At 56.5% G+C, this 27,276-nt stretch overlaps 3 protein-coding genes across 3 annotated transcripts in view; 1 reads left to right on the plus strand and 2 right to left on the minus strand.

Moving 5' to 3' along the window:
- The window catches only part of ABTB2 (ankyrin repeat and BTB domain containing 2), a 47,050-nt gene extending 28,995 nt beyond the window's left edge, over positions 1–18,055 (plus strand). Inside the window, exons 5-12 of the mRNA XM_075567753.1 lie at positions 1,869–2,095; positions 11,743–11,921; positions 12,208–12,313; positions 12,662–12,764; positions 13,012–13,102; positions 15,445–15,513; positions 16,510–16,623; positions 16,853–18,055. Of these exons, the coding sequence (XP_075423868.1) occupies positions 1,869–2,095; positions 11,743–11,921; positions 12,208–12,313; positions 12,662–12,764; positions 13,012–13,102; positions 15,445–15,513; positions 16,510–16,623; positions 16,853–17,050 (1,087 nt within the window). The 3' untranslated portion in view covers positions 17,051–18,055. The remainder of the gene's footprint in view (positions 1–1,868; positions 2,096–11,742; positions 11,922–12,207; positions 12,314–12,661; positions 12,765–13,011; positions 13,103–15,444; positions 15,514–16,509; positions 16,624–16,852) is intronic.
- LOC142464213 (catalase-like) overlaps positions 1–27,276 on the minus strand; it is a 204,931-nt gene that overhangs the window by 163,035 nt on the left and 14,620 nt on the right. The window lies entirely within an intron of this gene.
- LOC142464216 (RNA cytidine acetyltransferase-like) lies at positions 17,790–27,270 on the minus strand. Its single transcript, XM_075567584.1, has 6 exons — positions 27,186–27,270; positions 24,805–24,924; positions 23,416–23,514; positions 21,047–21,120; positions 20,643–20,726; positions 17,790–19,042 (listed from the first exon to the last, which is right to left on the minus strand). The coding sequence occupies exons 1-6, from the start codon at positions 27,261–27,263 to the stop codon at positions 18,934–18,936; spliced, it is 564 nt and encodes a 187-aa protein (XP_075423699.1). The 5' UTR covers positions 27,264–27,270; the 3' UTR covers positions 17,790–18,933.

Below are 27,276 nucleotides of genomic sequence, written 5' to 3' on the forward strand. Positions count from 1 at the left end.
TTCTTTTTCTCCAATTGATACAAGCTACCCAGCTACCTGAACAAGCTCCTCACCCCTCCCACCCGCAGCACTTATCACCTGAGATCTGACTCCAAAAGACCGTTCATGGTCCCACGGTTCAGCAAAGTATCCGGCCGCTCCTCCTTCGGCCTCGATCACACAGGCTGTGTCCGCGCGCCTCTGTCTGCTCGGCGATGTGTGAACATCCCCAGCAGACAGCATGACGCGACTGGGGGCGTAACATTAAAAAGTGTGTGTGTTTGTGATTGGCTGGCGCAGGACATGTGACGCGGCTGCCACTTGAAATTTCAACCTGGAGTTGCAGCTGCGACAGCGCTGCACTTCCCGCCGGGGGCCGTTTCTGTTTGAAACCTCCCACAGAACACAGCGGAAGAGGCGCGCACGTCGCATCGCGTTCTGTCTGAGCGAGGCCTTACCATGCACCCCACAACTGGAATAGTCTCCTCGAGACTCTCTCAGCCACCCGTCTTCTTCTTTCAAAACTAAAGCTGTCCCTCTTTCTCTCTCTGCGCGTACATGCTCAGGGCCCTCTCCCCCCCCTCTCTGCGCGTACATGCTCAGGGCCCTCTCTCCCCCCACCCCACCCCTCTCTCTGCGTGTACACGCTCAGGGCCCCCCTCTCTCTGCGCGTACACGCTCAGGGCCCTCTCCCTCCCACCCCCTCTCCCTCTGTACACGCTCAGGGCCCTCTCCCCCCCCCCTCTCTCTCTGTGCGTACACGCTCAGGGCCCTCTCCCCCCCCCTCTCTCTTTACACGCTCAGGGCCCTCTCCCCCCCCTCTCTCTGCGCGTACACACTCAGGGCCCTCTCCCCCCCACCTCCTCTCTCTCTGTACACGCTCAGGGCCCTGTCTCCCCCCACCCCACCCCTCTCTCTGCGCGTACATACTGGGAGGGGGCCCTCTCTCTGCGCGTACACGCTCAGGGCCCTCTCCCCCCCCCCCCTCTCTCTGCGCGTACACGCTCAGGGCCCTCTCCCCCCCCTCTCTCTGCGCGTACACGCTCACTGTTAGGCCTCGGACATGGTCAAAAAGACCGCGCTGAGGCGCGCTGAGGGGAGAAATTATCCCTATCAGCGCGGCTTTAGACGGCGCTTCCGCAGGCGTGGAGAGGCGTGCGGAAATGCAGGAGACAGGCAAGTTTAAATTTTGCCGCTCATGCAAGCGCAGGGCCGGTCACGTGACTGCCAGAAGCCAATGGCTGTCCGTGACGTCGGCGCCGTGACATGGCGCGCTAGCCCCGCCTCCCGATCCGCCTCCTGAAAGCCTCCCACCCGGCACACAAGCGCGCTCGCTGGCGTTCATGCAAGGACAAGAAAAATCCCCTGCTTGAGCAGGCGCGCATGAGCGTCAGCGCTGCCCAACGCTCCTCCCTGCACCATGTCCCAGCGCCGCTCCCTGCACCATGTTCCAGCGCCGCTCCCTGCACCATGTCCCAGCGCCGCTCCCAGCGCCGCTCCCTGCACCATGTCCCAGCGCCGCTCCCAGCGCCGCTCCCTGCACCATGTCCCAGCACCGCTCCCTGCACCATGTCCCAGCGCCGCTCCCTGCACCATGTCCCAGCGCCGCTCCCTGCACCATGTCCCAGCGCCGCTCCCTGCACCATGTCCCAGCGCCGCTCCCAGCGCCGCTCCCTGCACCATGTCCCAGCGCCGCTCCCAGCGCCGCTCCCTGCACCATGTCCCAGCACCGCTCCCTGCACCACGTCCCAGCGCCGCTCCCTGCGCCGCGTCCCAGCGCCGCTCCCAGCACCGCTCCCTGCACCACGTCCCAGCGCCGCTCCCTGCGCCGCGTCCCAGCGCCCCTCCCTGCGCCGCGTCCCAGGCCTTACTCCTGTCCTCCTCCCTAGGAACGTTCTTCGGAAGTTGCTCACTCAGCCCCAGCTCTGCCCGGGGGACGTCCTGTCCCTGGAGGAGATTTTGGCTGAAGGTGTGGATAGTGACACGTCCAGCATGGATAGCGCAAACCAGGGCCCCGTCCGGCTCTGTAAGACCAGGATGAAAGCCCTGCAGGAGGCGACGTACTACAGCGCAGAGCACGGCTACCTGGACATCACCATGGAGCTCCGCAGCCTGGGTAAGGCATCCTGCGCACGGGGAGTGTCCGACCCCACCACCACCGACACCAGGGGGGCCGACTCTCCCACACACCGGGAGGGAATGACACCCCCACCCCCCCAGGAGGGACCGACATCCCCCCCCGCCCCTGACACCAGGAGGGCCGACTCCCCCACACACCGGGAGGGAATGACCCTGACACCAGCATCCACCACCGGGGAGGGAACGACCCCTTTACGCTAGGAAATTTATAAAGAGTCCCTATGCCAAAGAATAGGAGTGAGGGGTGTGTGGTGTGTGTGTGATCTCCCAGGTCCTGCGGTTACAGCCTCTCTTCTCCACGTTACTCCCACACATTCCCTCATCCCATCCTCTCCAGCCCGTGTCTCCCCACTGCTGGATGAAGCCTCCCCAGTGATCTCCCAGGTCCTGCGGTTACAGCCTCTCTTCTCCACGTCGCTCCCACACATTCCCTCATCCCATTCTCTCCAGCCCGTGTCTCCCCACTGCTGGATGAAGTCTCCCCAGTGATCTCCCAGGTCCTGCGGTTACAGCCTCTCTTCTCCACGTCGCTCCCACACATTCCCTCATCCCATCCTCTCCAGCCCGTGCCTCCCCACTGCTGGATGAAGCCTCCCCAGTGATCTCCCTGGTCCTGCGGTTACAGCCTCTCTTCTCCACGTCGCTCCCACACATTCCCTCATCCCATCCTCCCCAGCCCGTGTCTCCCCACTGCTGGATGAAGCCTCCCCAGTGATCTCCCAGGTCCTGCGGTTACAGCCTCTCTTCTCCACGTCGCTCCCACACATTCCCTCATCCCATCCTCCCCAGCCCATGTCTCCCCACTGCTGTATGAAGCCTCCCCAGTGATCCCCCAGGTCCTGCGGTTACAGCCTCTCTTCTCCACGTTACTCCCACACATTCTCTCATCCCCTCCTCCCCAGCCTGTGTCTCCCCACTGCTGGGTGAAGCCTCCCCAGTGATCTCCCAGGTCCTGCGGTTTCAGCCTCTCTTCTCCACGTCGCTCCCACACATTCCCTCATCCCATCCTCTCCAGCCCGTGCCTCCCCACTGCTGGATGAAGCCTCCCTAGTGATCTCCCAGGTCCTGCGGTTACAGCCTCTCTTCTCCACGTCGCTCCCACACATTCCCTCATCCCATCCTCTCCAGCCCGTGTCTCCCCACTGCTGGATGAAGTCTCCCCAGTGATCTCCCAGGTCCTGCGGTTACAGCCTCTCTTCTCCACGTCGCTCCCACACATTCCCTCATCCCATCCTCTCCAGCCCGTGCCTCCCCACTGCTGGATGAAGCCTCCCCAGTGATCTCCCCGGTCCTGCGGTTACAGCCTCTCTTCTCCACGTCGCTCCCACACATTCCCTCATCCCATCCTCCCCAGCCCGTGTCTCCCCACTGCTGGATGAAGCCTCCCCAGTGATCTCCCAGGTCCTGCGGTTACAGCCTCTCTTCTCCACGTCGCTCCCACACATTCCCTCATCCCATCCTCCCCAGCCCATGTCTCCCCACTGCTGGATGAAGCCTCCCCAGTGATCCCCCAGGTCCTGCGGTTACAGCCTCTCTTCTCCACGTCGCTCCCACACATTCCCTCATCCCATCCTCTCCAGCCCGTGTTTCCCCACTGCTGGGTGAAGCCTCCCCAGTGATCTCCCAGGTCCTGCGGTTACAGACTCCCTTCTCCACGTCGCTCCCACACATTCCCTCATCCTATCCTCTCCAGCCCGTGTCTCCCCACTGCTGGATGAAGCCTCCCCAGTGACCTCCCAGGTCCTGCGGTTACAGACTCCCTTCTCCACGTCGCTCCCACACATTCCCTCATCCTATCCTCTCCAGCCCGTGTCTCCCCACTGCTGGATGAAGCCTCCCCAGTGACCTCCCAGGTCCTGCGGTTACAGCCTCTCTTCTCCACGTCGCTCCCACACATTCCCTCATCCCATTCTCTCCAGCCCGTGTCTCCCCACTGCTGGATGAAGTCTCCCCAGTGATCTCCCAGGTCCTGCGGTTACAGCCTCTCTTCTCCACGTCGCTCCCACACATTCCCTCATCCCATCCTCTCCAGCCCGTGTCTCCCCACTGCTGGATGAAGCCTCCCCAGTGATCTCCCAGGTCCTGCGGTTACAGCCTCTCTTCTCCACGTCGCTCCCACACATTCCCTCATCCCATCCTCCCCAGCCCGTGTCTCCCCACTGCTGGATGAAGCCTTCCCAGTGATCTCCCAGGTCCTGCGGTTACAGCCTCTCTTCTCCACGTCGCTCCCACACATTCTCTCATCCCATCCTCCCCAGCCTGTGTCTCCCCACTGCTGGATGAAGCCTCCCCAGGGATCTCCCAGGTCCTGCGGTTATAGCCTCTCTTCTCCACGTTACTCCCACACATTCTCTCATCCCATCCTCTCCAGCCCGTGCCTCCCCACTGCTGGATGAAGCCTCCCCAGTGATCTCCCAGGTCCCGCGGTTACAGCCTCTCTTCTCCACGTCGCTCCCACACATTCCCTCATCCCATCCTCTCCAGCCCGTGTCTCCCCGCTGCTGGATGAAATCTCCCCAGTGATCTCCCAGGTCCTGCGGTTACAGCCTCTCTTCTCCACGCCGCTCCCACACATTCCCTCATCCCATCCTCTCCAGCCCGTGTTTCCCCACTGCTGGGTGAAGCCTCCCCAGTGATCTCCCAGGTCCTGCGGTTACAGACTCCCTTCTCCACGTCGCTCCCACACATTCCCTCATCCTATCCTCTCCAGCCCGTGTCTCCCCACTGCTGGATGAAGCCTCCCCAGTGATCTCCCAGGTCCTGCGGTTACAGCCTCTCTTCTCCACGTCGCTCCCACACATTCCCTCATCCCATTCTCTCCAGCCCGTGTCTCCCCACTGCTGGATGAAGTCTCCCCAGTGATCTCCCAGGTCCTGCGGTTACAGCCTCTCTTCTCCACGTCGCTCCCACACATTCCCTCATCCCATCCTCTCCAGCCCGTGTCTCCCCACTGCTGGATGAAGCCTCCCCAGTGATCTCCCCGGTCCTGCGGTTACAGCCTCTCTTCTCCACGTCGCTCCCACACATTCCCTCATCCCATCCTCCCCAGCCTGTGTCTCCCCACTGCTGGATGAAGCCTCCCCAGTGATCTCCCAGGTCCTGCGGTTACAGCCTCTCTTCTCCACGTCGCTCCCACACATTCCCTCATCCCATCCTCTCCAGCCCGTGTCTCCCCACTGCTGGATGAAGCCTCCCCAGTGATCTCCCAGGTCCTGCGGTTACAGCCTCTCTTCTCCACGTCACTCCCACACATTCCCTCATCCCATTCTCCCCAGCCCGTGTCTCCCCACTGCTGGATGAAGCCTCCCCAGTGATCCCCAGGTCCTGCGGTTACAGCCTCTCTTCTCCACGTCGCTCCCACACATTCCCTCATCCCATCCTCTCCAGCCCGTGTCTCCCCACTGCTGGATGAAGCCTCCCCAGTGATCTCCCAGGTCCCGCGGTTACAGCCTCTCTTCTCCACGTCGCTCCCACACATTCCCTCATCCCATCCTCTCCAGCCCGTGTCTCCCCGCTGCTGGATGAAATCTCCCCAGTGATCTCCCAGGTCCTGCGGTTACAGCCTCTCTTCTCCACGCCGCTCCCACACATTCCCTCATCCCATCCTCTCCAGCCCGTGTCTCCCCACTGCTGGATGAAGCCTCCCCAGTGATCTCCCAGGTCCTGCGGTTACAGCCTCTCTTCTCCACGTCGCTCCCACACATTCTCTCATCCCCTCCTCCCCAGCCTGTGTCTCCCCACTGCTGGGTGAAGCCTCCCCAGTGATCTCCCAGGTCCTGCGGTTACAGCCTCTCTTCTCCACGTCGCTCCCACACATTCCCTCATCCCATCCTCTCCAGCCCGTGTCTCCCCACTGCTGGATGAAGCCTCCCCAGTGATCTCCCCGGTCCTGCGGTTACAGCCTCTCTTCTCCACGTCGCTCCCACACATTCCCTCATCCCATCCTCTCCAGCCCGTGCCTCCCCACTGCTGGATGAAGCCTCCCCAGTGATCTCCCTGGTCCTGCGGTTACAGCCTCTCTTCTCCACGTCGCTCCCACACATTCCCTCATCCCATCCTCCCCAGCCCGTGTTTCCCCACTGCTGGGTGAAGCCTCCCCAGTGATCTCCCAGGTCCTGCGGTTACAGCCTCTCTTCTCCACGTCGCTCCCACACATTCCCTCATCCCATCCTCTCCAGCCCGTGTCTCCCCACTGCTGGATGAAGTCTCCCCAGTGATCTCCCAGGTCCTGCGGTTACAGCCTCTCTTCTCCACGTCGCTCCCACACATTCCCTCATCCCATCCTCTCCAGCCCGTGCCTCCCCACTGCTGGATGAAGCCTCCCCAGTGATCTCCCCGGTCCTGCGGTTACAGCCTCTCTTCTCCACGTCGCTCCCACACATTCCCTCATCCCATCCTCCCCAGCCCGTGTTTCCCCACTGCTGGGTGAAGCCTCCCCAGTGATCTCCCAGGTCCTGCGGTTACAGCCTCTCTTCTCCACGTCGCTCCCACACATTCCCTCATCCTATCCTCTCCAGCCCGTGTCTCCCCACTGCTGGATGAAGCCTCCCCAGTGACCTCCCAGGTCCCGCGGTTACAGCCTCTCTTCTCCACGTCGCTCCCACACATTCCCTCATCCCATCCTCTCCAGCCCGTGCCTCCCCACTGCTGGATGAAGCCTCCCCAGTGATCTCCCCGGTCCTGCGGTTACAGCCTCTCTTCTCCACGTCGCTCCCACACATTCCCTCATCCCATCCTCCCCAGCCTGTGTCTCCCCACTGCTGGATGAAGCCTCCCCAGGGATCTCCCAGGTCCTGCGGTTACAGCCTCTCTTCTCCACGTTACTCCCACACATTCTCTCATCCCATCCTCTCCAGCCCGTGCCTCCCCACTGCTGGATGAAGCCTCCCCAGTGATCTCCCAGGTCCCGCGGTTACAGCCTCTCTTCTCCACGTCGCTCCCACACATTCCCTCATCCCATCCTCTCCAGCCCGTGTCTCCCCGCTGCTGGATGAAATCTCCCCAGTGATCTCCCAGGTCCTGCGGTTACAGCCTCTCTTCTCCACGCCGCTCCCACACATTCCCTCATCCCATCCTCTCCAGCCCGTGTTTCCCCACTGCTGGGTGAAGCCTCCCCAGTGATCTCCCAGGTCCTGCGGTTACAGACTCCCTTCTCCACGTCGCTCCCACACATTCCCTCATCCTATCCTCTCCAGCCCGTGTCTCCCCACTGCTGGATGAAGCCTCCCCAGTGATCTCCCAGGTCCTGCGGTTACAGCCTCTCTTCTCCACGTCGCTCCCACACATTCCCTCATCCCATTCTCTCCAGCCCGTGTCTCCCCACTGCTGGATGAAGTCTCCCCAGTGATCTCCCAGGTCCTGCGGTTACAGCCTCTCTTCTCCACGTCGCTCCCACACATTCCCTCATCCCATCCTCTCCAGCCCGTGTCTCCCCACTGCTGGATGAAGCCTCCCCAGTGATCTCCCCGGTCCTGCGGTTACAGCCTCTCTTCTCCACGTCGCTCCCACACATTCCCTCATCCCATCCTCCCCAGCCTGTGTCTCCCCACTGCTGGATGAAGCCTCCCCAGTGATCTCCCAGGTCCTGCGGTTACAGCCTCTCTTCTCCACGTCGCTCCCACACATTCCCTCATCCCATCCTCTCCAGCCCGTGTCTCCCCACTGCTGGATGAAGCCTCCCCAGTGATCTCCCAGGTCCTGCGGTTACAGCCTCTCTTCTCCACGTCACTCCCACACATTCCCTCATCCCATTCTCCCCAGCCCGTGTCTCCCCACTGCTGGATGAAGCCTCCCCAGTGATCCCCAGGTCCTGCGGTTACAGCCTCTCTTCTCCACGTCGCTCCCACACATTCCCTCATCCCATCCTCTCCAGCCCGTGTCTCCCCACTGCTGGATGAAGCCTCCCCAGTGATCTCCCAGGTCCCGCGGTTACAGCCTCTCTTCTCCACGTCGCTCCCACACATTCCCTCATCCCATCCTCTCCAGCCCGTGTCTCCCCGCTGCTGGATGAAATCTCCCCAGTGATCTCCCAGGTCCTGCGGTTACAGCCTCTCTTCTCCACGCCGCTCCCACACATTCCCTCATCCCATCCTCTCCAGCCCGTGTCTCCCCACTGCTGGATGAAGCCTCCCCAGTGATCTCCCAGGTCCTGCGGTTACAGCCTCTCTTCTCCACGTCGCTCCCACACATTCTCTCATCCCCTCCTCCCCAGCCTGTGTCTCCCCACTGCTGGGTGAAGCCTCCCCAGTGATCTCCCAGGTCCTGCGGTTACAGCCTCTCTTCTCCACGTCGCTCCCACACATTCCCTCATCCCATCCTCTCCAGCCCGTGTCTCCCCACTGCTGGATGAAGCCTCCCCAGTGATCTCCCCGGTCCTGCGGTTACAGCCTCTCTTCTCCACGTCGCTCCCACACATTCCCTCATCCCATCCTCTCCAGCCCGTGCCTCCCCACTGCTGGATGAAGCCTCCCCAGTGATCTCCCTGGTCCTGCGGTTACAGCCTCTCTTCTCCACGTCGCTCCCACACATTCCCTCATCCCATCCTCCCCAGCCCGTGTTTCCCCACTGCTGGGTGAAGCCTCCCCAGTGATCTCCCAGGTCCTGCGGTTACAGCCTCTCTTCTCCACGTCGCTCCCACACATTCCCTCATCCCATCCTCTCCAGCCCGTGTCTCCCCACTGCTGGATGAAGTCTCCCCAGTGATCTCCCAGGTCCTGCGGTTACAGCCTCTCTTCTCCACGTCGCTCCCACACATTCCCTCATCCCATCCTCTCCAGCCCGTGCCTCCCCACTGCTGGATGAAGCCTCCCCAGTGATCTCCCCGGTCCTGCGGTTACAGCCTCTCTTCTCCACGTCGCTCCCACACATTCCCTCATCCCATCCTCCCCAGCCCGTGTTTCCCCACTGCTGGGTGAAGCCTCCCCAGTGATCTCCCAGGTCCTGCGGTTACAGCCTCTCTTCTCCACGTCGCTCCCACACATTCCCTCATCCCATCCTCTCCAGCCCGTGCCTCCCCACTGCTGGATGAAGCCTCCCCAGTGATCTCCCCGGTCCTGCGGTTACAGCCTGTCTTCTCCACGTCGCTCCCACACATTCCCTCATCCCATCCTCCCCAGCCCGTGTCTCCCCACTGCTGGGTGAAGCCTCCCCAGTGATCTCCCAGGTCCTGCGGTTACAGCCTCTCTTCTCCACGTCGCTCCCACACATTCCCTCATCCCATCCTCTCCAGCCCGTGTCTCCCCACTGCTGGATGAAGCCTCCCCAGTGATCTCCCAGGTCCTGCGGTTACAGCCGCTCTTCTCCACGTCGCTCCCACACATTCCCTCATCCCATCCTCTCCAGCCCGTGCCTCCCCACTGCTGGATGAAGCCTCCCCAGTGATCTCCCAGGTCCTGCGATTACAGCCTCTCTTCTCCACGTCACTCCCACACATTCCCTCATCCCATCCTCTCCAGCCCGTGTCTCCCCACTGCTGGATGAAGCCTCCCCAGTGATCTCCCAGGTCCTGCGGTTACAGCCTCTCTTCTCCACGTCGCTCCCACACATTCCCTCATCCCATCCTCTCCAGCCCGTGTCTCCCCACTGCTGGATGAAGCCTCCCCAGTGATCTCCCAGGTCCTGCGGTTACAGCCTCTCTTCTCCACGTCGCTCCCACACATTCCCTCATCCCATCCTCCCCATCCCGTGTCTCCCCACTGCTGGATGAAGCCTCCCCAGTGATCTCCCAGGTCCTGCGGTTACAGCCTCTCTTCTCCACGTCGCTCCCACACATTCCCTCATCCCATCCTCTCCAGCCCGTGTCTCCCCACTGCTGGATGAAGCCTCCCCAGTGATCTCCCAGATCCTGCGGTTACAGCCTCTCTTCTCCACGTCGCTCCCACACATTCCCTCATCCCATCCTCTCCAGCCCGTGTCTCCCCACTGCTGGATGAAGTCTCCCCAGTGATCTCCCAGGTCCTGCGGTTACAGCCTCTCTTCTCCACGTCGCTCCCACACATTCCCTCATCCCATCCTCTCCAGCCCGTGCCTCCCCACTGCTGGATGAAGCCTCCCCAGTGATCTCCCCGGTCCTGCGGTTACAGCCTCTCTTCTCCACGTCGCTCCCACACATTCCCTCATCCCATCCTCCCCAGCCCGTGTTTCCCCACTGCTGGGTGAAGCCTCCCCAGTGATCTCCCAGGTCCTGCGGTTACAGCCTCTCTTCTCCACGTCGCTCCCACACATTCCCTCATCCCATCCTCTCCAGCCCGTGCCTCCCCACTGCTGGATGAAGCCTCCCCAGTGATCTCCCCGGTCCTGCGGTTACAGCCTGTCTTCTCCACGTCGCTCCCACACATTCCCTCATCCCATCCTCCCCAGCCCGTGTCTCCCCACTGCTGGGTGAAGCCTCCCCAGTGATCTCCCAGGTCCTGCGGTTACAGCCTCTCTTCTCCACGTCGCTCCCACACATTCCCTCATCCCATCCTCTCCAGCCCGTGTCTCCCCACTGCTGGATGAAGCCTCCCCAGTGATCTCCCAGGTCCTGCGGTTACAGCCGCTCTTCTCCACGTCGCTCCCACACATTCCCTCATCCCATCCTCTCCAGCCCGTGCCTCCCCACTGCTGGATGAAGCCTCCCCAGTGATCTCCCAGGTCCTGCGATTACAGCCTCTCTTCTCCACGTCACTCCCACACATTCCCTCATCCCATCCTCTCCAGCCCGTGTCTCCCCACTGCTGGATGAAGCCTCCCCAGTGATCTCCCAGGTCCTGCGGTTACAGCCTCTCTTCTCCACGTCGCTCCCACACATTCCCTCATCCCATCCTCTCCAGCCCGTGTCTCCCCACTGCTGGATGAAGCCTCCCCAGTGATCTCCCAGGTCCTGCGGTTACAGCCTCTCTTCTCCACGTCGCTCCCACACATTCCCTCATCCCATCCTCCCCATCCCGTGTCTCCCCACTGCTGGATGAAGCCTCCCCAGTGATCTCCCAGGTCCTGCGGTTACAGCCTCTCTTCTCCACGTCGCTCCCACACATTCCCTCATCCCATCCTCTCCAGCCCGTGTCTCCCCACTGCTGGATGAAGCCTCCCCAGTGATCTCCCAGATCCTGCGGTTACAGCCTCTCTTCTCCACGTCGCTCCCACACATTCCCTCATTTCATCCTCTCCAGCCCGTGTCTCCCCACTGCTGGATGAAGCCTCCCCAGTGATCTCCCAGGTCCTGCGGTTACAGCCTCTCTTCTCCACGTCGCTCCCACACATTCCCTCATCCCATCCTCCCCAGCCCGTGTCTCCCCACTGCTGGGTGAAGCCTCCCCAGTGATCTCCCAGGTCCTGCGGTTACAGCCTCTCTTCTCCACGTCGCTCCCACACATTCCCTCATCCCATCCTCCTATCTAACTTTCGGTTGTTGTTTTGGTCTTTTAACTTCTCTTGGAATCCGTCCGAGTTCCATCTTTGTCCAACGATGGTCATTTCTTCTAACGCCCGTCGCCATTTTCATTTCTTCCCCGCTTGTGACATCACAGACTTCTGTTTTGGTTTCAAACCCACTCATTCTGTTTCCTGTCTCTTCGGGGAAATACCCGGCACACACACACACCTATCTCTATACACACACACGTGTACACCCTCCTCTCGCTGCAGGGATCCCGTGGAAGTTACACGTGTGGATCGAGTCTCTGTGGACGTCCTTCCGTCAGTCCCACCATTCTGCAATGGAAAGCCTGCTGCAGGAATTCTTCACCATAAGGGAGGAGGATTATAACGAGGAGCTCGTTAACGAGGGACTGCCGCTCCTGTTTAACATCTTCAAGACCAGTAAAGTAAGACGCTCCCAACCCTTCCCAAATCCCCCACTAAACGGTGCAGGGGAAATGTGTGAGAGCGCTCGGCCATATCACGTTCTATTACTTTACACCTAAATGCTCATAATCAGAGGAACAAACCCATTCTTACAGCCCAAATTGCCTCTTCTGGGACTTATCAAAAATATTATTATTTTATATCAATATTTCTGAGAAATAGGGAGGATTTGACAGGAGCTGCAAATATGTGAAATGAAAAGGTTATATTTCCTATAACTGTCTGGTGCGTCTGGTTATCCCACAGAGTGACGCAGTAATACAGCAGGTGGCCGCCATCTTTGCGCATTGCTATGGAAACAGCCCGATCCCCAGCATCCCAGAGATACAGAAGGCGCTTGCTGCTCGTCTGGGTGAGAAACAGTTGGATATAACGGATAGCTCGCCGAATCCGCGGTCATAAGAGGCTCTCGGCTGCCCGACCCTCAGAGGTCAGATAATCCCCATGACCGTGTCCGCAGAGCTGAACCTGGGACAATACGTTCCTGTCCCACACAGCTTGCAGTCTCAATAGAAAGTGACTTGCCCAAGGTCACAAGGAGCCGACTTTTGGGGTGGGCTCACTCGCTTCAAAGGCCGCGACGTTACCCCTGTGTCTGTGCACCGGGCGTCTCTTGTGCTGAGATAAGAGCGCCCCTGTACGCAGGGGAAAGGAGCACTCTGATTGGCCGGCGAGCTGTCTGACACAATGTATCTCACAGATCCCCACTTCCTAAACAACAAAGAGATGTCGGACGTGACGTTTTTGGTAGAAGGGAAAATGTTCTACGCTCACAAGGTCCTGCTGGTCACGGCCTCCAACAGGTGAGATCAGCGGGCGAACACGAGGGCAGATACAGCCATGTGTATGTGTATCATTTGTATATTAGTGGGTGTATGGGTATATGTGTGTGTGTGTATATAAAAAATATATATTATATATAGTTAGTGTGTCTAATCAGGCTATTAAATCATTATGAAACTTTTCACTGATCATTGAACCTCAGAAACGAAACAAACAATATAAAGCATGCTGGTCACCGTCGTCCCTTTTGACCTCTCCCCACCCCAGGTTTAAGTCCCTGATGACAATTAAGTCTGAGCAGGACAAGCACGGAAACAAGACCATTGAAATCAGTGACGTGAAGTACAGTATATTCCAGGTGCGTGAATCCCTGCGGCATTGTATAAGGGTACCTAGCATCGCTATTCTTTAAAGCTCCTTCAGGATTACAGGTCATTGCCTTTTGTTCAGCTGACCTCTGACCCCCTTTCTAACGCCCTCGCCACATTTGGGTCTGTCTGACGTTGGCGCGATAAGAATAAAGGGGCAGTGAGAATGTTCTGATTTATTTAAACCATTAACAAAAACTATTTCAATCTTGGGAGTAGTTGAGAGAGAAAAAAAACAGCCATAAATGTAACATTCCTACAATATCCGTGCAATATAAATACAGCTATAGCTCAGTGGTGATACAAATATCAATTTTCTTATTTATATGACAAACTGAAAAACAAATGGTCACTCAAAGTGCATCTCTTCTCAGTCCTCGGTTCTGATAAAAAAATGCCTTTTCCTCAGGCTCCCGGCCCAGTGCTGATCCTGTACTTGTGGGAACGTTAAACTGTTTAAGTATCTGTGATAAGTAGGTTTCCAGGCCCAGAGTTAATGCAGCGGTTAGCAGAAAAATCCAGCGAGGTGATTTATAATCAACCTGGACTTCTCATCAATTTATCAGAGAAGAATAAGGACAATTATCAGCGGCTTTCCGGATTGTTTCCGGTTCAGCGTCTCTTCTATCAGCTCCTGCTACTTTACCAGATGTCACAGTCTAAAGGGAGGGCAGCTAATGATTAAAACGTATTCAAACGCTGGACAGATACGTTGACGATTTCTTCCAGTTTTCCATGTCTGGGTTTTCATTTAACAAAGAAATGCAAAAAATACATAAATCCACCCTGGAAAACTGGAGCAGTTCTGAAGAACGTTTTCCGGGCAGATGAGGTTCTAGTGACATTTTATGGACTCAAGTTACCCACAATAACACACAGATTATACAACACGTAGCGGTTACATGTGACAAAGTAACGGCTGCCTGGTTATTAAACTTCCGGCTGGAGAGCAGTGACGTATCAGCAGTCCCGTGTTCCAGCTCAGATACTTGGCGTGACCGGCCATCGTCCTGCAGGTGACGCTGGTATTAGATCTCCATGGTGATCCGTGGTTCATGTGCATACAGTGAAACCGGACGCAGATCTGTGGTCCCTATTCCCCGGGCTTCCTTCCAGCAAAGATTTCAATCCCAATGAAATAACTAGAAACTAAGTCTCCCACAGTGAGGATATTGCAGCTTCTGTGCATATTGAGCGTGGGCCTGTGCTGGAGCGTTCATGTTCGCCTAGTAATTACTCAGACATTTGTATGAATCTGAGGCCGCGCTTATAGTGCCGGCGACGCTGACGCCACGCTGCAGTCGCTGAAAAAATCAAATTGAAGTGACTGCCAGCGATCGCGACCAAGCCGTCGCACCGTCGCACCTACTATAAGCGCACACGTCGGCGGCTTCAATACATGCTTTGACGCAACGTCACCGGGACTGTAAGCGCGGCCTTATACTTGCCACAGAGAATTGTGCGGTTACAATGATGCTTTGCTGGGATCCTGGTGTTGGGATTATCTGGGGGTTTGTGACGTTCACATTGGGGCGCAGTTCAGTTGCTCGTGGAACGCGAGAACAGAGAGAGAATACCGGAAGGAAATCACTAATCTGCAGCTAAGAGCCAGTCTCTAGTCCCTAAAAATCCCTTCTACGTCTGTAGTGCCATGAGGAGGTTTAGGTGTATATCACTCACAATGTATCCGACGGCTGTTCTTTATCCCAAATTACTGTTACGAGCAGCAGAAAAACATATTTTATTATAGATTCATCTCAACAAAGCAGAATATAATGTACGAGCTGTACCCAGCGTGACACACACACACACACACGCACGCACGCACGCACGCACACACGCTGTACCTGGCGTAACATACGCTGACCTAGCAGATATTAAAGGTTATTAAACATGACTTTGTTTTCACCCCTCCCTATAAAACGCCTTGCTTGTCTCTTGTCCTCTCTTCCCCACCTAACTCTCCTCTTTGCACTCGCCTTCCCTGCCTTACTGTGTCTTCTCTCCGTGCACACTACTCCCTGCTCTCCTCCTCTTTGCACTCTCTCCTGCCCCATGCGCACACCGCTCTCCAGTTCCTCCTCATCCCTCTGTCTGCTCCTCCTCTTGCGGTCTGTCGCTCCTCCCCTCCTTGAGGAGACGTTCCATTTACATCCTTAGCCTTTTAGATAGATATTTCAGAATCTGTGTGGCACGTCGGCTGTTGTACCCGGTAGGCTCGGCTATATCTCTGGCTGTTGACAATGCATTGCAGATATATATATATATATATATATATATGAGTAAAAGATCCCACTGCCTGCACCGCACTTATTATAACTCTCCCTTCTAGATGCTGATGCAGTATTTATATTACGGAGGGACAGAGTCCATACAAGTTCCCACTGTTGCTATACTGGAGGTATTTATTTGAATCCTTTTTTAATTTTTTTTAAACCCCTTTTGCTACTGGAGGTTCCTGCAGGACATTGCTGAGCAGTGGAGGTTCCTGCAGCACATTGCTGAGCACTGGAGGTTCCTGCAGCACATTGCTGAGCACTGGAGGTTCCTGCAGCACATTGCTGAGCACTGGAGGTTCCTGCAGCACATTGCTGAGCACTGGAGGTTCCTGCAGCACATTGCTGAGCACTGGGGGGGGGGGGGGTTCCTGCAGCACATTGCTGAGCACTGGAGGTTCCTGCAGCACATTGCTGAGCACTGGAGGTTCCTGCAGCACATTGCTGAGCACTGGGGGGGGGGGGGGGTTCCTGCAGCACATTGCTGAGCACTGGAGGTTCCTGCAGCACATTGCTGAGCACTGGAGGTTCCTGCAGCACATTGCTGAGCACTGGAGGTTCCTGCAGCACATTGCTGAGCACTGGAGGTTCCTGCAGCACATTGCTGAGCACTGGAGGTTCCTGCAGCACATTGCTGAGCACTGGGGGTTCCTGCAGCACATTGCTGAGCACTGGAGGTTCCTGCAGCACATTGCTGAGTACTGGAGGTTCCTGCAGCACATTGCTGAGCACTGGAGGTTCCTGCAGCACATTGCTGAGCACTGGAGGTTCCTGCAGCACATTGCTGAGCACTGGAGGTTCCTGCAGCACATTGCTGAGCACTGGAGGTTCCTGCAGCACATTGCTGAGCTTTGCATTCCCATAGCTGGTTAGAAGTAGCCTTTATAAGACATATATTCTGCATACTGTGCTCTATACAGGATGGTTATTATACAGGCTCATTCAGCTATTTTCTTTACAGCACACAAGGCCGCCTGAAATCTGTTTGTGATGTAATTTATGCCATCAGTGCGCAGATATTTTGTGTCACAAGTACCACACGACTCCTGTGAACATAGCGTGTTAATGTCACTGTGCCTCTGCTGTAATGTGCTCACACTCAGCGGTTTGTCTTCCTGCAGCTGCTCTCAGCCGCCAGCCAGTTCCAGCTCAATGCTCTGCAGAGACACTGCGAGATCATCTGCTCCCAGAGCATCAGCACAGACAATTCTGTCAGTATCTACAAGTATGCCAAGGTAAGATATGGGGGGGGGGGGCCTGCTTCCAAAACTCTGCCCATGGAGAGACCACAGCTGGGATCCGTGCTTCAGAACAAAAACACACGCATGTGCGAGACTGTGCTCATCCCCCGGGAAAAGGTTGTCTGCATTACATCTCATCCTTAAGTGCATTCATATTAATTTGGGATATAACACTTTTTTGCCCCTTTTCACCTTGTACTTTAACGCGCTTGTGTTTGCGCAGATACACAACGCACCGGAGCTGGCTCTCTTCTGCGAGGGATTCTTCCTGAAGAACATGAGGACATTGCTGGGGCAGGAGTCCTTCACTCAGCTGATCTACGGCCGCAGCAGCAAAGTGCAGGGTCTGGACACCCTCATGGACCTGCAGGCAACGCTGACCAACCGGGTGAAGGATGTTTATATCACGTCCCGGGTGTGACGGCGACGGGAGGACAGAACATTGGGGGGTTTCTGACTCCGTACCCTGAACCTCCCTGTAAGGGAGCAGAGCCCGAGACGGGCCTTCCTGCTGGAAGCTGGACCCCAGAGGAAGGCACCGCATTGTAGGACTAGAGGGCGAGCCGAATAAGTGCGCACAGAGCCGGCGCCCCCGCACACGGGTCGGGCTCTGCCACTTCGTGTCTGTATAATATGAAGATGGGCTACCCAGAACCGTTTAAAAGCATGTGATTAAATGGGCGGCACACACACGGATTGCCAGTAGCAATGGGCAGTGCCAAATAACATCCCCCGCAGCAGGGAACGGGATACCAGACCTCGTGCACCTTACTAATCCCCCGCAATAAAATGGATTAACCGTGTGAGGCACCGAAGCAGCAACAATGTAACAAGTACAGCTGCAGGTAACATGTAACATGTAACATGGCCCCCCCCCCCCCCCCATCCCCCATTATCTCCTCACTAAACTAACACACAAACAAGGGTCTGTGCTCGAGACAGAGAATCCGCTCGTGTTAATAAGAGAAATAAAACCTTTTCCTGCACAGACCGGGCTGGACTCTGATTCTCAGGGACTTGCAGGGGTGAGATGCAAGGACAGGAACATTTCATTGGAAAGGTGAGTTTGGGACAGTTCCCTTAAAGCAGCAATCCCACCGGAGAAATATTGGGGTTTTGCTCCAGATCACATTATGTAAAGAAACAAATATAGAGAGTCAGTGGGGTCACGGCTTTAATACAGAGAGTCAGTGGGGTCACGGCTTTATTACAGAGTGTCAGTGGGTTCACGGCTTTAATACAGAGAGTCAGTGGGGTCACGGCTTTAATACAATGCATCGGAGATCTACATTTATTCAGAACATGAAGGAATATTCCTCACACAAATCAACTCAGAAGGACGACTACCCACTTATTGAGTTATCGACAAAATGATGCAGCGTCTCGCAGTAATAAAACCGCCGTAAGCGCGTCGCTTTCAGGAAACGTGTATGCAGGTTTGTCATTATTCGATACCTAACCATCTGAATTGTATAAGAGTATATACACAAAGTAAATATATAAAAACACCCTATTTGGCTGGCAGGGGTCACTGCACGCTGTGTGGGGGGAGGGGGGGAGGGGGACAGGGGTCACTGCACGCTGTGTGGGGGGAGGGGGACAGGGGTCACTGCACGCTGTGTGGGGGAGGGGGGGGAGGGGGACAGGGGTCTTTACATACACTCCCTCTGGATATACAGATTGTGGTGGTCTCCCCGCACCGCCTTAACCACTGAAATAGCAGCGAGAGAGGACGGCGGAGACCTGGATGGACGCGGGGGGAGGAGCTGCAATTTTTGGGAGAGCAACAGCACAAGAAGCGACCTCGGGATCTCTCAGAAAGATATGGTACCGGAGCTCCTCAGCGGTCCAGCGACCTCGCTGTTCCGGTACCACTACGTGTCTGCCCGCCGGACACACAATGCCCACGGGTCAGGGCGCGGTGGCAAGTAGGAAAGCCGTGACGTCACCGGGAGACATTTCTACTTGTGACCTTGCAAATATCCAGCGAACCGAGGGATCATCAAATGTCGGGGACCCCGATTCAGGCCCCCAATCTGTGCCGGGATGTACCCCCCTCATGTACTGTGCACAGCTCTATGTACATGCACACTGACAGATCCCAGCGCCATTACAGGGGTAGGAAACAAAAACAGAACTGGCAGAGCCTGGCCCTGAAGTTCATTATGGCCACCGCAACAGCAGTGATTAACCCCTTCCTTCCTGAGTGGCACAGAACTCGCCAGGTTCTCACGGATAAGAAACAGTCCCGATAGTCTCGCTGTACCGGTTATACCGGCGGCGCGGAGCGCTCGCTGCGTCCGATCACTTCACCCACTTCTGCTTCTTGCCTTTATTCTTCTGGAGTTTTTTCGGCTGTCTCGCCCCGTCCTTCTCCGGCTTGTCCGGCTTCTCCAGTTTCCGCTTCTTGTCGCTGTGATAAGAACAGAGTGAGGTTGGGTTACACGCGTCACAAAGTATCAAACCCTGGGGGCAGCTCAGCGTGCAGGGGGGCAGCTCGGCGTGCAGGGGGGCAGCTCGGCGTGCAGGGGGGCAGCTCGGCGGGCAGGAGGGCAGCTCGGCGGGCAGGAGGGCAGCTCGGCGGGCAGGAGGGCAGCTCGGCGGGCAGGAGGGCAGCTCGGCGGGCAGGAGGGCAGCTCGGCGGGCAGGAGGGGCAGCTCGGCGGGCAGGGGGGGCAGCTCGGCGGGCAGGGGGGCAGCTCGGCGGGCAGGGGGGCAGCTCGGCGGGCAGGGGGGCAGCTCGGCGCGCAGGGGGGCAGCTCGGCGCGCAGGGGGGCAGCTCGGCGCGCAGGGGGGCAGCTCGGCGCGCAGGGGGGCAGCTCGGCGCGCAGGGGGGCAGCTCGGCGCGCAGGCTAGCTCAGCGAGCAGGGGGGCAGCTCGGCGCGCAGGGGGGCAGCTCGGCGCGCAGGGGGGCAGCTCGGCGCGCAGGGGGGCAGCTCGGCGCGCAGGGGGGCAGCTCGGCGCGCAGGGGGGCAGCTCGGCGCGCAGGGGGGCAGCTCGGCGCGCAGGGGGGCAGCTCGGCGCGCAGGGGGGCAGCTCGGCGCGCAGGGGGGCAGCTCGGCGCGCAGCTCGGCGCGCAGGGGGGCAGCTCGGCGCGCAGGGGGGCAGCTCGGCGCGCAGGGGGGCAGCTCGGCGCGCAGGGGGGCAGCTCGGCGCGCAGGGGGGCAGCTCGGCGCGCAGGAGGGCAGCTCGGCGCGCAGGAGGGCAGCCCGGCTCCTGCTCGGCGCGCAGGGGGGCAGCTCGGCGCGCAGGGGGGCAGCTCGGCGCGCAGGGGGGCAGCTCGGCGCGCAGCTCGGCGCGCAGGGGGGCAGCTCGGCGCGCAGGGGGGCAGCTCGGCGCGCAGGGGGGCAGCTCGGCGCGCAGGGGGGCAGCTCGGCGCGCAGGGGGGCAGCTCGGCGCGCAGGAGGGCAGCTCGGCGCGCAGGAGGGCAGCCCGGCTCCTGCTCGGCGCGCAGGGGGGCAGCTCGGCGCGCAGGGGGGCAGCTCGGCGCGCAGGGGGGCAGCTCGGCGCGCAGGGGGGCAGCTCGGCGCGCAGGAGGGCAACTCGGCGCGCAGGAGGGCAGCTCGGCGCGCAGCTCGGCGCGCAGGGGGGCAGCTCGGCGCGCAGGAGGGCAGCTCGGCGCGCAGGGGGGCAGCTCGGCGCGCAGGGGGGCAGCTCAGCGTGCAGGAGGGCAGCTCAGCGTGCAGGAGATGCCGCGCTGCGCAATACGGCACCGGTGCAAATGACCCCTGTGCTGGTTGCACAGGCAGGGAAGGAGTTACACAGGCGGTGGGATACTGACGGGGGTCCTTGATCAGTGGTTCCCAAGGGATTTCTAAATTCAGTTCGAGCAGCTATACACTTATACAAACATGGCGGCACCGAGCGCAGTGCGAGTCTAGAACTGCCGCAAACAATTACTTATTGAAAACTTAAGAGTCCCAATATGTCCTAGCAGCAGCAAAAGATTACCTGGGGGATCCCCTAACCCCTGAGATGCTGCAAGGGTGCAAAATCTCTAAGCGCTCTCCTCACCTCTTCACGCTGATAACGGAGGCGTTCTGTCCCGTCTGCTTCAGCACATCATTCCATTCCTCGTCCTCACCCCGGATTATGTACCTACAGAGAGGTATTTATAGGTCAGAACGGAGGGGGGCGGGGGTCCGCTTTCTGCATCCTCACTGATGGGGAAGCCCCTCCATAACCTGCAGGTTCCAGCTCAGCGCACAGAGAGTTAATCACATCCACCCCGTTTACACTTAGTGTCACATGCGTTGCCGGTGCATTTGGCACAGAAGTGGTTGATTTGACTCACCCAGCAATACTAAGCTCGCGGGCCGGTAATGTTTATGTATCAACGCCCTGTGCGGTCTGATCCCGATACGCGTGCAGGCGGGTGGATACGCTGCGCGTGACAATCAGCGCAGCGTTACACTTACTGGGACAGGTCGATCCCTTTCAGCTTCTCCACCTCCTCGTCGTGCTTCTCCTGGAATTCCTTGGCTGCCTCTTCCTGGTCAGAGAAAGGAAACGACAAAATCACAGACATGCCGCGCGGGAGCCGCGCGGTCGCTGAAACCTGCCGATCACTTCCATGGTGCGCTGGCCGCGTCGGAGTCTACGAGTGCGAAAGCAAATCATGTTTCTCGCTCGGACCGTGTTCAGTGAAACCGATCGAAAGCATTACATAAACGGCAGCTTCGGTAAAACCGGTTCCTCTCTGTTACTGTTAATGGCGTCACCGGAATCTCACAGTCACGGTAACAAAATACGACGGAGGAGAAGCATCAAAGTAAAGAACGTGCGGAGAGAGGTTTGTTTTGAGGCGTGGCTCCATTTCCTGCGCGCGCCAAATGTATCAAAGGGTTTCTTACATCTGGTGCAAATTGTTGTATGTCTATTTATATAGCGCATCAGTAATACACGTAACCTAATAACAGAACAGGGAGAGGCGCTTCAGACATAAAAGTAACATTAGGCGAAAGGAGCCCCCGCCCGAAGAGCTTACAATCTAATTGCCAAGTCGGAAGGACATACAGAGGCAGTAGGAGGGCGTTCTGGTAAGTGCGTCTGCAGGGGGCCATAGTCGTTGTATGAGGTCTATAGTATCAGCCACGGAGCTACTCATATGCTTCGTTACGCAGGTGGGTTATACCGGGGGTGCGCAAACTTCCTGAGATACACCCCCTGCCTGGCAGCCGCAGCGTTCGCATGCCCCCCCTCTCCAAGGACCCGGTGTGCTGCGTCATTTGTTGCGCGTTGACATGGCGACACGTCGCTGAAGAGCCGGCAGAGAGCAGGTAAAGGCGTTAGAGGCCTCACGTCTCCCCTGGCATTTAATTTAAATGCCTTGGGGAAGAGTGGAGGGCCTCTGTAACCGCTGCGCCCCTCACATGAAATTCTTGCGCCCCCAAAGTTGGCGCCCCCCTGGGTTAAACAATCGGCATTAAAAAGGTGGAGAGAGAGGGTGCTAGTCGGATATTGAGGGGAAGGATATTCCAGAGGTGCGGGGCAGTCAGTGAGAAAGGTTTTAGGCGGGAGAGGGCTTTAGGCACAAAAGGGGTAGAGAGAAGACATCCTTACGCAGAGTCAGGCAGGTATATAGCGAGAAAATAAGGCGGAGATGTAAGGAGGGGCAGAGGAGGGTATAGTGAGATATTAGGGTGAGATGTAAGGAGGGTCAGACGAGGGTATAGTGAGATATTAGGTTGAGATGTAAGGAGGGGCAGAGGAGGGTATAGTGAGATATTAGGTTGAGATGTAAGGAGGGGCAGAGGAGGGTATAGTGAGATATTAGGTTGAGATGTAAGGAGGGGCAGAGGAGGGTATAGTTAGATATTAGGGCTGAGATGTAAGGAGGAGCAGAGGAGGGTATAGTGAGATATTAGGGTGAGATGTAAGGAGGGGCAGAGGAGGGTATAGTTAGATATTAGGGCTGAGATGTAAGGAGGAGCAGAGGAGGGTATAGTGAGATATTAGGGTGAGATGTAAGGAGGGTCAGACGAGGGTATAGTGAGATATTAGGTTGAGATGTAAGGAGGGGCAGAGGAGGGTATAGTGAGATATTAGGGCTGAGATGTAAGGAGGAGCAGAGGAGGGTATAGTGAGATATTAGGTTGAGATGTAAGGAGGAGCAGAGGAGGGTATAGTGAGATATTAGGGCTGAGATGTATTGAGGGGCTTAGGTTGGTATAGTTAGAAATTAGGGCTGAGATGTAAGGAGGGGCAGATGAGTGTGCAGCCTTAAAAGTGAGGAGGAGAATTGAGTGTGTGATACGGGATTTGATAGGAAGCCAGGAGAGGGATTTCAGCAGGGGAGACGCTGAGACAGATTTAGGAAAGAGTAACGAGATTCTGGCAGCAGCGGTTAGGGTAGATTGTAGGGGAGACAGGTGAGAGGCAGGAAGGCCGGACAGCAGGAGGTTACAGTAGTCGAGACGGGAGAGAATGAGGGTCTGTGTCAGAGTTTTAGCAGAGGAAAGTGGGAAGAAAAATTAACGTCACCTCTGATGGGCAGATTTTTTTTTATCTCAAAATAAGTGGCTCAGAGACACAGTTTGATATATCTCATTATAATCCATGCAACTCCTCCAACGGACATTCCCGACATCAGTGTGACGAATGCGGAACAAAACTCAGAGCAAAGACCTGATCATATTCACGTCAAAAATAATTAAAATGCTGCAAAACGCTTACATTTTGCTCCAAATCAGCCAGGACAAAATCTCCCCAAAGACGGTTGCACATACAGAGAGAACTTTACACCCCAGACAATGCGGACGCGATGAAATGAGCAGGTGGCCCTTACCAAATCCTCGTGGAGGGATTTCAGCGTGGGCTCCATAACCACATCTTTATCGGCCACCATCTGCTCCTCCACGGCCTTCTCCTGGATCCTCGTGAACAGCTGGAGAGACGATGAGAAGCGGGTTAGATCGCAGAGGTACGCGGCAGGGCGTATTCCTGCTCCACCCAGCGCATGCAGGGTTAAAAATAAAGGGGGGGACCAGATCTGCAAAATAACACTCATACATAAAAGGAATAGAAGGCGCCGCGTTAAATATCCAACAGAAATAACAAAGACCAGCAGAATATTCACACCGCCCGCATCCCCCTCACTGCGCGTTTCACAGCATAATATCCATACCCCCAACACCCCCCTCACTGCGCGTTTCACAGCAGGATATCCATACCCCCAACACCCCCCTCACTGCGCGTCACAGCAGAATATTCACACCGTCCGCATCCCCCTCACTGCGCGTTTCACAGCATAATATCCAGACTCCAGCATCCCCCTCACTGCGCGTCACAGCAGGATATCCATACCCCCAACATCCCCCTCACTGCGCGTTTCACAGCAGGATATCCATACCCCCAACATCCCCCTCACTGCGCGTTTCACAGCAGGATATCCAGACCCCAGCATCCCCCTCACTGCGCACGTCACAGCATAATATCCATACCCCCAGCATCCTCCTCACTGCGCGTTTCACAGCAGGATATCCAGACCCCAGCATCCCCCTCACTGCGCACGTCACAGCATAATATCCATACCCCCAGCATCCTCCTCACTGCGCGTTTCACAGCAGGATATCCAGACCCCAGCATCCCCCTCACTGCGCACGTCACAGCAGGGGGGCACAAGTACAGTCATCAAGAGCCACTAACAGGCCACGTGTCTCAATCATTGGACTGAACCAGGGATATCCTTAAAGCCCGACCTGTTGGGGGGTCTGAGGACTGGAGTTGAGCACCCCCGGTTTAGAGGGTTTTAGTAACCCCTTGCAGTCATAGTTCTAGCAGGTGGTTTTGCTCCAGGCTTGTACTAGGGTGCGATGCCCTTTAGTGAAGCAGTAAGGCAACGGAACAACACCTGAAGAAGACACAAGTGCGGCTGCATCTAAAGGGGAGGCACGCAAGAACAGCTCCACTAAAAGGCATCACAACAGGTCTCTTCAGTAGTGCTAGAGCAGTAAAGAGGGATTACTATAGATTAGAATAGATAGATAGGATAGATATACACACACACACACACACACACCAGTACCCAGCCGGGTAACCCAGTTACTATATAACTGCGCTAGTGGGACTGATTGTGTTTAGAGGCACACACACTCCAGGCTGCATGTTCTCTCCGGGTAAGACGCTTTGTGAGCGTCGGGTTTGGAGCGCGTTACGGATTAAGCGCAGCGGTTACCTGGATCATTTTGCGTATGACGCGGTTGAAGAGGCCCATCAGCTGACTTCCAGGAAGCGCAATCTCTTTCTCCAGCTGGTCCACAGACTTGTGCTGCAGCCCAATCCCCAGAAGTAGAGCCTGGGGGGGTGTGGGGGCAGAGAGCACAGGGTAAAGGGGGGGAGAGGAGGAGAGCACGGGGTAAAGGGGGGCGTGGGGGCAGAGAGCACGGGGTAAAGGGGGGGAGAGGAGGAGAGCACGGGGTAAAGAGGGGTGTGGGGGCAGAGAGCACGGGGTAAAGGGGGGGAGAGGAGGAGAGCACGGGGTAAAGAGGGGTGTGGGGGCAGAGAGCACGGGGTAAAGGGGGGTGTGGGGGCAGAGAGCACAGGGTAAAGGGGGGGAGAGGAGGAGAGCACGGGGTAAAGGGGGGGAGAGGAGAGCAGCACGGGTTAAAGGTGGGGAGGAGGAAGAGGAGTGCTCAGGGTAGAGGGGAGGGGGGAAGTCCCCCGCACAGCTTATACAGAGGTTTCAGGCTGTCCTCTCCTATTACAGAGTAAAGCGATAGGGAAGCCCCTGCTGTTGCCACAAAGACATTGAGCGGCGAGCGGCGAGCGGCGAGCGGCGCTTTGGGTATAAACACAAGTGGAGAAGGTAGAGAGAGAACCCGATATAGCACTCAGGCTCGCCCTCTGGTGATAAGTGTATTAATTAAAACATAAACTTTATTCATTGCAACACATATATAAAATAATGGGTGTTAAAACAACGTACTGAAGGTAAACTGATCTTGGTACTGATGGCCATATAGAAGAAGGAGGGGGGCTGCAACCAGTGGTGATAAAAAATTACTTTATTAAGTGGTCAAACAAAAGAACATGGTCACTTTGACGCGTTTCGGGAATTGCGTCTGCGGATACACTTTTTGATAAAGGGACGCAATTCCCGAAACGCGTCAAAGTGACCATGTTCTTTTGTTTGACCACTTAATAAAGTAATTTTTTATCACCACAGGTTGCAGCCCCCCTCCTCCTTCTTCCTTCTGGCAGTCTCCGCCTGTGCCCCCCCTTGGGACCATTCTTCCTTCCATTACTCTGGACGTGATGCACCCATTGTACAGGAACAGAGCTGTGCTGACAAAGGGAACGCTCATTGACAAGAATTGATCTGGTATGTACTTTTTGGTTCTGTTGGGGCTTGTTTAGGACCTTTATGGCATATATGGAGACCTGAGCTAGCCACACGGCGTCACCAGTACACATATACCATTGCATGTACCATTACACATGGTTTATCTGAGTTTCCCATAGCACTTATATTTGCTCTTATATCTTGTTAAAAGATTTCATTATAATACATATCTAACCTTGAGATAGCTGAGACCCGATTATAGGGATACTATCCCTTACCCCGTCCTGATGGCCATATAGGCTCAGGATCAAAGGGGATCGTGTGTACTTGGTATATCCAGGTAACACACAAAATACAGAAGAGAACTCCCCGTATGGATCTCTGTTGGAAGTGAATATTGCAGGGTGTGCTCAGGTAGGTACTATAACTACAGGTCATGTAAAGGCAGTGTCTGCATATACCAATAGTTAACACGGTAATATGACTAGTAGTAGCTGATACACATATGGAACATATATAATGTATATCAGTGGGTATCTGTATACAGTCAGCTCAATCCTCCTCTGTTTAACTAACGATGTGCCTTGCACTGTGTCAAACTGACCTAAGGTGACCTGCTGAGGTCTGCAGTGTCAGAGTATGGTGTCCTATAGTAAAGTGCGTGTCAGTTTGGCAGAGACAGTACTCTCTGACACTCGGTTAACAGAAATACCTCTCAGATAGATGGTGACACATGGATATACGAATGAATAAATGTATGTTGCAGAGGAGATGGCTGCGTGATACAGTAACCCGTGAGCTGCCGTTGGCTATTTGCAGCAGCGCAGCCTGAACATGGGTTCCTACAAGGAACTTCACTGGGACTAAAACTAATTCACAGCACTTTCCCTGTAAATACTCCTCAATGAGAGGCTCGGAGTGTCCGTCGGGCACTTTAAGCCTGTATAACCAGCACGGGCAGAATACAGCAGCAACTCGCGCTGTGAGACACGATTACGGAGACAGTCAAAATTCTGCGCGTGCACGTGTGGGAACAGAGCCGACGCGCGCGTTTCGCGAGAGGCTTTCTCAAGGCGAAGTGGTAAGTATTACTCTCCTATTACAGGACACAGAGCGCAGGCAAATGTCGCTCACTCACCGGGTCTTACAGCAGTTTGTAATACACAGTGTGTACTACATGACCGTGACACACACACACAGTGTGTACTACATGAAAATGACAGCAAAGACACACACAGTGTGTACTACATGACAATGACGGGGGTGTCACTCACAGACTGAGCTGCTGACAGGTTGAAGCTCCCGAGTTGCTGCAGGAAGAACATGCGAGCGAGAGCTGGAATCAGGTCCATGATAAGGTGATAA

Source organism: Ascaphus truei, chromosome 12 (genome assembly GCF_040206685.1).
Source record: "Ascaphus truei isolate aAscTru1 chromosome 12, aAscTru1.hap1, whole genome shotgun sequence".
Lineage (NCBI taxonomy): Eukaryota > Metazoa > Chordata > Amphibia > Anura > Ascaphidae > Ascaphus > Ascaphus truei.